This window comes from Pagrus major, chromosome 6 (assembly GCF_040436345.1).
Source record: "Pagrus major chromosome 6, Pma_NU_1.0".
In the NCBI taxonomy this organism is placed as follows: Eukaryota; Metazoa; Chordata; class Actinopteri; order Spariformes; family Sparidae; genus Pagrus; species Pagrus major.
Genome location: NC_133220.1, coordinates 25300874 through 25310093, shown reverse-complemented (window position 1 = coordinate 25310093; position 9220 = coordinate 25300874). Strand labels below are relative to the sequence as shown.

Sequence of the window (9220 nt, the reverse complement as noted above, 5' to 3'; positions counted from 1 at the left end):
GAAGTTTTGTAGTACACAAAACATTTCTGGAGCTTCACGGCAAAACAGTGTTGCAGCATTCTCCTAAACAACTGAAATAAAAAAACATAACATGGTTCCATTCAGTGTTTCCAGCATAATTCAAGTCTCTGGAGGCCCCGAGATCCCAAATTGATTTGAAAAGACTTCATTTAAACCCTGATGCGTGACTGAGCTGGTGCACCTACTTCAGACAGGATACTTCCTGCACTTTGAGGTTAGCGGCTAAAGTGAAGATGTAGTCTGTATAAAGGGTGTAAACAAATGTTTGAAGCCATTTCATGTTTTGTTTTTTATTTCAGTTCAGTTCAGTTCAGTTCAGTTTTTTAGATTTTTTAAAACAAGTCCCCATCTACTGCAGTTTAGGAGAATGCTGCAACACCGTTTTGCTTTGAGGATCCAGGAATATTTTGTGGACTATGAATCTTAACCTGACTTTCCATCAAATGGGGTTGAGATAATGTCTAAATTTTAATATTTGGGTGAACTTTTCCTTTAAACATGAGGCACCTGCCCCAAATGAATGTGTAAATGGACTGTTCAGTCTAACTTGAAATGTTTTAACTGACATGTTGCATTGATGACAAAAACAATCTTTCCTCAATTAGTCTTTTTTTAAATGCCATGTAGCATCAAATATTGCATCTTAATGAAAATAATAACAAAGCATTCTTCCTCTTTGGTATTTTTCCCACCTGGTATACTGAAGCCCCATGCTACAGGCCTGTGACAGTAATACATTATATACAATACATTATTGCCCCATACTTCCACCCACATTGCTTTTCATACCACGGCTCATTCACTGCATTGATTCCCGGTGATTCCTGAGTACATTGGGTGATGGATGTGCTGCTCAGTGAGTTGTTAGGTGAATTAGAGATGTCCATTCTGATTTCAGCAGAGTGCTACTACTCAGCGATGAAAGCCTTGCCCTTCTCTTACTCTAATGGGGTTTTAAGTACAACCCTTTATGGATGATAATGCAGAGTAATGGTGAAGACTCTGGGAGGGCTAAAGTCTGGCAGCCAGTCCTGCGTGTAGGCAGCAATCTAGCAGGCAATTTACCCTGGACCTTATGGTTTACTGTCAGTTTAGAGTTTTGGAAGTGTCAATTAGCAAACATCAATTTTTAATCTGCCCTTTATCCGCATGCTCAACTTGCGCACATAACCTATTATTGCTATGGCACCCTGAGAAAACATCCTCCAGGACCTGACCCACTCATGCACAGTGGAGTGTCCTGCCAGGAGTGTGTCTGTGTCTCTCCTCCAATATATCAATTAGAAATGCAGGTGCACTGTTGACTTTGTATGAGGCGTCGCTGATCTGTGGTGAGGGGAACCCGTTTGGATGTATTTTAAGGTCCCTTAGGGGACTGCAGGGACTTGTGGGAAGATGACCTGATTTCCAATTTTCTCCTCCTGCCTGGGCTGTCGGCTAGTCGCTGCTACAAACGAAGAAGCCCATGAAAGGACTGAGAGAGGATGAGCTGCCCCGGATCTGTTCGGATTATGGCCTCGTTATTGACATAAACTGGATTTTATTCGATATTTATTTAATGGACGCAACCGCGACTGTAATTCTCGTTCGATAGATTCAGGTAAGTGGAAACAACTCCCAGGCTCACTTCCGCTTAAGCTACACCTTTAGTAAGATGTTTGCAACCCAAATTGCATGTGCAACATTGAAATGTCCTTGGTGTTGTCCCAGCTGACGCACAAACACAACAGGGGACTCTCATGACAGATTGTTGCGCCTTTTCCAAGAGTATTTCCTGTCCTGTCCTACATATTCAGAGCGTTTTCAAAGTTACTGAATGGAAGTAAATTCATTCATCGATACATCACGGTTCAGTAGTGGACACTGTGCCCTGAAGCTGTTAATAGAAATGAGAGGATTAAAAATGTCCAGTGCGCAGTGAGACGGCGTCATCAGATCAGATGATCGGTTATTTTAGGGCCTAAAAACAAGGTCGCTTTCCCACTCAAAGGGCTTTTTCCACCAGAGCTGAAAAAGTCTAATGACTGACATAAATCCCACAGATTATATGCAAAAACTGTGTCAAATGTGAAACATTCATATTGTATCCAAATTAAACTTTTACTTTTAAGTCAGTCCAAAAAAATGTTTGTGGACAACTGCTACCCAATTCATTTTTAATACAAATCGTACACTTTATGTACACTAGATCAACATGTAATACAATGATAGCACTAATAATGACCTATAATAAACGATAATAATCTATAATAATGTTCGAGAATATACAGTAATACATAATAATATCCACTAATGTTTTGTTACTATTGCTTTAGTATTCTTAACTATGTGTAATATCAATACGACATCATATTATTAATACATTATTATTATACTTTCATTAAAGGTTCATAACAGACTGGTGTTCTAAATTTAAATGCACTTTACATGCACTTATCAGCTTGGATATGTAACTCTACCTGTGATCATGTGTGTGTCTCTTAAATCTCGCTTTAATGGATTTTTATGTGTCGTCAAAAGCACTTTGAATTGCCTTGTTTTTGAAAAGTGCTATACAAGTAACACTGCTTTGCTTTCCTAACTGCCTTGTTTTCCCTCTCAGGTGAGCAGCCATGGCTAACCTGCAGCAAGAATACCCTGGGGTCCTCCTGGGGATCCTGGAGGAATTGGCCAATATGCGGCAATTGCTGACCTTTCAGGACCTTTGTCGTATGGTCAGCACCCGCTATGACCTGGAGCACCTCATCGAGCTCAGGAGTTTGCTGTTTGCGGCTGCCAGCCGGGATCCCTGTTTCCCAGCCACTCTCTTCAGAGACAGGGTTTCCGCCAGAGGCCAGGGGCTATCACCTATAGGCGTCGCTGCTGACATTGTAACTATATTCAATCTTATTCAGATGACGGGCGGGGCCACTGATGACAGCCAACCAATGAGAGCCCAGATGGTCCTCCCTGTCGACCAGTCCCCTGGTCCCAGTCTGCCTGGAATCCACCAGATGAACATTTATGCTCGAGAAAGAGCACGTGCCCACTCTGACTCCAGTGGCAGGCCTATCGATCAGCACTTGCTGTTTCCAAGACCTAATTACTCTGCCCGCAAGCGAGGAAGTCTTCCCCCAGATCCACTCTCACTTGTGTCCTCCCCTCCTGTCAGGGCGAGGGCTGTGTCTTTCGACTTGCCTCACACAACACTTTTGTATCCCAGTGGGCAAATCCCCAACGAAGTCATGAAGAATCTCTACCTGCCTTTGGAGACGGACAGCGAGTCTAGTGGAGATTCTGCACCCATAGAGGTGTTTGAACCGGAACAGGGATCATCTGTGGACCAGAAGAGAAATATGTTTAAGAAAGACTTCCATAACCAACCACCTCTGATACCCCAGGTGACTGTTAGCAGTGACTCTTCCAGTCCCGTCATGGGGCAGAAAGGCTTCGACAATCACAGCTTTGAAATGATTCCAAATCCTTACCCGTCACCATCAACAGTCCACCAATCGCCAGAGCAGCGGGCTAAACATGAGAGCATTGATGACCTGCAGGACTCTACTTACTTCGGACCGGGGTCAAACCCAGAGTGGTCCCCTCGGCACCTTCAACCTCCCAGGACCAAGAGACCCATCTGGAGCAACAAGAGTCACAGTCTGGAGGACCGAATAGGCCCGGGAAGCATTGGATTGGGGATGGGATCACAAGGGGGGCAACTTCCAAGACGATCAACCCCTGCTATCAGCAGTTTGGGGGAGTCTTCAGGATGTGAGAGTGGGGATAGTGGATTGCCAAGTCTATGCGATGTATTCAAGGCTCAGGGAACCCAGACAGATCCACCAGACACCCGGCGCCTTCGTAGCCTAGTCCATGCTGATCGCCTCTCCTTCATGACTTCATTAGACGACCCTGAGTTTGGTGAGGATGACATCAGTGCCATCTTTCGTTTCTTAGATGACATAAGCATGTGCGGTTCCACGGGAGTCCTGCACCCCGGTGATGGGTCAGCAGCCATTAATCAGGACACCCCTGAGGCCAGACGTGGCCGCCTAGGCCAACTCCAAAGGCTCTTCCACTCTCTGGAAAGCAGTGATGATGGGCTCAAGGCTAGTGTCTGTAAGCTGCTGCTCCGTATGAGCCAGATAGAGAGACAGCTGGAGTCACTGAACGATGTAAAGGCTGAGATTTCCCAGGTTCTGTCCGCTCTGCAGCGACTGGATGAAAAGATCCAGCAGCCTATCAGTGCTGGTGGTGGACAAGACACTGGCGGGCGATGGCTGGAGCCTCTCAGCGGTGTCTCGTCCTTTATGAGCCACCCTCTAACCCCATCTGAGTCATCAGAGCCTCAGCCTCTGTCTGCGTCTGGGCATCTATTTCCAGGGACCAGCACTACTAGTCTGGACTGGAGCCGTTGGAACACTCCTGGGGAGCAATCAGAGAGCAGCAAAAGTCAGGCTGATTCAAAGGGGAGAAAAGAGGGGAAGAAGGATGCATCGTCTCGTCGTACCTCCAAAACCCAGCCGGAGGAGAAAATTGTCTCTGAAACCAAACAGCCGAATGTCACTAGCTCTGCGAGAGACTGGACAGTGTCATTCTCGAAAACTAAAGATGGCAAAAGTTCACATGGACAGGTAAAGCACTGAATACATTTTATTTTATATTTTCCATGATAGATGAAAAAAATAACTGTAAGATGAGGTTTCTCTGCATATGAGCATAACTTCTTGAACAAGATCTAACTGTGATCAGTTGTGAAAGCAAAGGTATGTGTTAGGCCTGTAGCTGGCCCTGTGGTCTGCTGGGTAGACACATGTGATTATGTGGTCGTGTGACTAGCTAACAAGGCCACTTTGTGGTGTATTAGTTTAAACCTGTATGGAAGGGCTGCACAAGTAATAGAAAATATTATTGAAATTGCGATATGGCTGATTGCAGAAGCTGCAGTTTTGAAATGTGTGACATAACAGAATTATACTGAAGTGCTGTTGTGCTGCACAGATGCTCTGACCATCATGATTTTAATAGGTTTTTCAGTGAAAATGATAATAATGGAAGTTTGGTCAGGGCTGCAAAGGAACATAGCTAATATATTCAAATGCACGTGCATGATTAGTGATGGTCTTTATTTAAACTAATATTTCCAACTTTGCCTGAATTTAAAATCTCTTTAAAGGTTAAAGTAGGTATTGCCATATATAAAGCATATATAAAATCTGTGTTTGGCCTGTTTTCCCTCTAGGCAGATCCGTCAGGTAGCACCGCTAACCTGCTCTCCCAAAAGTCCTCAAACCTGGTTGAACAAGTGTTTAACTCGTCCCTGTTCCGCCACAAAGACAGCAGCCTGACAGGTGGGCTAACATCTGGGAAGATCATGGACCCCAGATTGGCTGAGGGGAGGGGAAGACCCATATGGACTGTAGACGACAGAGAGGCACGAGTCACCCCTTTCGATTTACAGGTAAGATTTGTTGATTTTGACAGTTATTTTTACATTCTGTTTCCTGCTATGTCTCTTATAAAAAGTCAGTGGTTGTAGTCTGTACTTAATCCATACGAGTTTAAATCTGCTCTAAAGATCTCTAATTGGCATTGTGTTACTCAGGGCCAGGAGTCCCTGAACCCCAATAACATGGAGTTCTGGATGGACGACATCTACACTCCAGGCTACGATGGTCTACTCAGGCGTAAAGAGGCTGACCTCCGCCGAGCCAAGATCTGCAAGCTGGCTGCACTCATTGGCACTGCGGTGACTATCATTCTTGTCATCGTCATTCCTATTTGCACCATGGGCACACAAAGACCCTGACAGGGCCCACATTATTATTTATTATCAGCAACTGTGTGCTGTATCCAAGAACTTGCACGCCATCCGGAGATCAGTATAAGAGAGACTTTGACATAAGCACCATACAGCTGGATCAGTGATCATTTAACATTCAGCACCTCCCTAAACTTCTCTGCATGCAGCATCATTTTTATGACTTCAAGAAACAGGAGGATTCACACTGTAGCTTTCTTTGAAATCCCTCCCCCATGCAGTTTCCAATGCCAAGTTTGATCCCCCATATCATATATTTATGGTTTTTGTTCTTAATAATTTCAGGTGGCTGCAAAGAAAGTGATTATGTGAGAAGGTTTTAAATAATTCTGAAATAACTCTGAGAAGATATGTTTAAACTAGTAATACTGAGCCATTGCAAAAGTGTCAATTTCCTTTTAATTTCACATTTTCTCTGCTCTTTTCTGAGAAACAAACACATCGTGAATCAGCTTCAGCCTCAAGCACTGCCTGACTCTTTCTTGCTGTTCTCTTGAGAACACTACAGGGCTTATTTCATGTGAGATAATAGTTTTATCAGTACATAAGAGTTTTACATCTACAGTTTATAAATGCTAATGGATTTTGTGGTCAGGAGCGGCGTTTTTATTTTCCTTCTAGCTTGACTGCTCTTTTCTTTCCTTTAAGCAACAAGATATACTGCTCAAAGACACTTAAATCAATAAAAAATCATATTTTTATAGAGTTCCCTCCCATTTTTCAAACTGCTCTTTAAGCCACCTATAAATGTGTTTTGGTTGGAGTGTTTACCAAGTGTCGAGTTTCAAAAAATGGATGATAAAATTCTTGTTGTTGTTGTTGTTGAGGCCGTGAAGGAAAGAGGGATCCTTTTCCAGTAAACACTCTCAGAGAGATATTCCACTCGTAATTCAATTGATGGGATGTTTTGAGTGCACCTATACGCATTAGCCTTCCCTTATATTCACTTGGCCAGAGCTTTTCCACATACCTGCAGACTCACTTAGTGGCAACAGATTCATCTGGCGTCCTCACACAGATGACAAAAGTAGTTCTATTTTGTAAAAACATCCTGTTAACTCAGGAGACTTTATGTTTGAATCAACTTTTTGTGCCAGACTTAAGTATCTATGGGGGGGTTGACACAGAAAACACGTACAGTTTTAAAATATAACTAAAGGCAATATAATATTTCTGCAATAAAAGCTACCTTTGTGAAGCTTGAAATGTTCACTTTTTGTTGAGACTTGTACAGATAAGGCTGTATTGCAATGTACAATGTGTATTACAGTCTGGTTAAAATAACAGGCACATACAATACAATATATTGTAATCTACTACAATCCCATCAGTAACCACAGCATCACACAACCAAATTGAACATCTGACACTTTCTCAGTACTTGTATTTATTGCAGGGAGCATCCACACCCTTTATAGATATAAATGATTAATGTATGTTCAATAATAAATAAGCACCTTTTTTAATTGATGGCCTAAATGCCGAAGTGGACAGAACGTGCATATTAATTTATAACCTATATCAAAACCTTGTTTCCTTCATCTGCATCCAGGCTTTTAAACTTTACTTTGCTTTGTGAGCACAAATATGCAGAGGATGTATAGAGGGTGTGTTCTGCTTCAATACATCCTCCTAAGTAGATGCATATCTGCCAAGTGTTCCCCAGGAGGCTGTTTGTGGATCCATTACCTCTCCAATGGTGCCACTGTGGAGGCCTAACCCTGCAGTCAGCACAATCTGCAGGTGCTTCCTCTGAAACTTCGGTGCATTAGAGCCTCCGGACACTTTGCTCACTCCTGAAATGCATTTATGAAATATGGACCTTGGTGTTGTCGTATCCATGCACCTTTTAGATGGTCAGTTACAAATCTGTGAAGTCATTATTCAGGTAAACACTCTGTCTTAAAAACTGCTTGTAAATGAAAGAAATATGTGCAGGTATTACAGTAGCATACAAGTTACTGGTGTGCAACGCTTTATATGATTGTGGGGGTGTATGTCGACTCACTGCCTGTCTGAATAAACTTGGCAAAGTGGTTATGTGCCTTTCACAATATGTTGTCTGAGCGGATAAACAATTAATTAAGATCTTACTGCATCAACTTGTAATGGTGAATGAAAAAGTGTCTCCTTAAAGCAAAATTAATAATTTCCCTTTTTTTTGGTGATGCAGCTGGTTGATACACTTAGCAGATAGCAGATAATAGTTCACTCAGTTTAAGAAAGAGCAGACAGTGATTGCTGTAAAAAGATAACTCTGGCAGTTAAATGATCCATGACTGGAGGAAATATACATACAGAGATGAATAATTGATGAAGACAGAAAGCGAATATTGACTGACAGATCCTATTATCTCAAATCAACTCTAATGGACCTGCGGTATTCAGAACACACACGCACAATGTTCTGGGGGTAAGTAATAATAGTAACACACATAAAATTCCTAATGTCTTATGGACTCCTACATGTAACTAGTTTGCAATTGATTTAGTGTTTGAGTGTGAGCGTTATCCTCATTAAATGCTGCTCAGTAGAGCTGCTGCTGCACCCAGATATGCCATCCGAGGTTGATTAATGATGCTGTTGTGTGCATCCCATGTGCCAGGCCCACGACAACAGAAGCACAGTCGCTGACTGTTTCAAAGGATTTTATGATTTCACACATAATTTCACCGTACTGCACTGCACACTTTGATTCACCGCTAGGAGAGCAGGAGGCACAGATACCAGACTGACTCACCTCAAGCAAGTCTGACATTTCTATTTATTGTGCAAAAATGGCTCATATATCAAAGCTTTTGGTATTATTATTGGAGTTATAGGTACAGTTAGTATGTTAGATGCATGATATTTGACAGTAAATATACAGTAAATAAATAAATACACTTTATTTATTTATTTTCATTTACTCTTTGCAGACTGAATGCCACATCAGAGCTAAAGCTGTACATTTTAAAATCATTTTGTTTTATTGGCAATAAAATAAAAGATAAAAAAAACATGATGCCAATACTTGAAAAATGATGAATATCTGATCAAACAAACCAATAGTATACAGTAGTATACGTACTGTATATACATACATATAAATATATCTATGATTTAAGTACATCTAAAGCCAGAAAATAAATTGTTGATACTCAAGTACATTTAATCAGATACTTGACTTTTACCTATAAGTACTTTTAAGTATGGGTGACTTTCACCAAAGTGATATTATTACTGTTACTCAAATATGACTTTTGGGTACTTTTTACAACACTGTATGTATGTCCCTCATGTCCTCTGAGGTCTTGAAATGGCTAAAGAAAGCTGTTTATTAATTGATAAAGAATAGGACAAAAGAGTAAGTAATTTCGACATGAATGTGTCAACCAATTCAACGTCAAATTAAAAAG

The 9220-nt window shown here is 41.7% G+C and overlaps 1 protein-coding gene across 1 annotated transcript; it reads left to right on the top strand.

Annotated features, from left to right (window-relative positions):
* The first annotated feature begins 2633 nt into the window (after positions 1-2633).
* Positions 2634-5809, top strand: LOC140997956 (major intrinsically disordered Notch2-binding receptor 1-like). Its single transcript, XM_073468054.1, has 3 exons — positions 2634-4634; positions 5243-5461; positions 5606-5809. Exons 1-3 carry the CDS (start codon positions 2634-2636, stop codon positions 5807-5809), a joined length of 2424 nt encoding a protein of 807 aa, XP_073324155.1.
* Positions 5810-9220: the final 3411 nt, after the last annotated feature.

What these genes read in the sequence shown, in the direction of transcription:
- LOC140997956 (XM_073468054.1), top strand. Translation starts at nt 2,634, where the DNA reads ATGGCTAACCTGCAGCAAGAATACCCTGGGGTCCTCCTGGGGATCCTG. An exon ending in GCAAAAGTTCACATGGACAG is followed by an intron (nt 4,635 to 5,242) that starts GTAAAGCACTGA and finishes TTTTCCCTCTAG; the next exon opens with GCAGATCCGTCAGGTAGCAC. An exon ending in TCACCCCTTTCGATTTACAG is followed by an intron (nt 5,462 to 5,605) that starts GTAAGATTTGTT and finishes TGTGTTACTCAG; the next exon opens with GGCCAGGAGTCCCTGAACCC.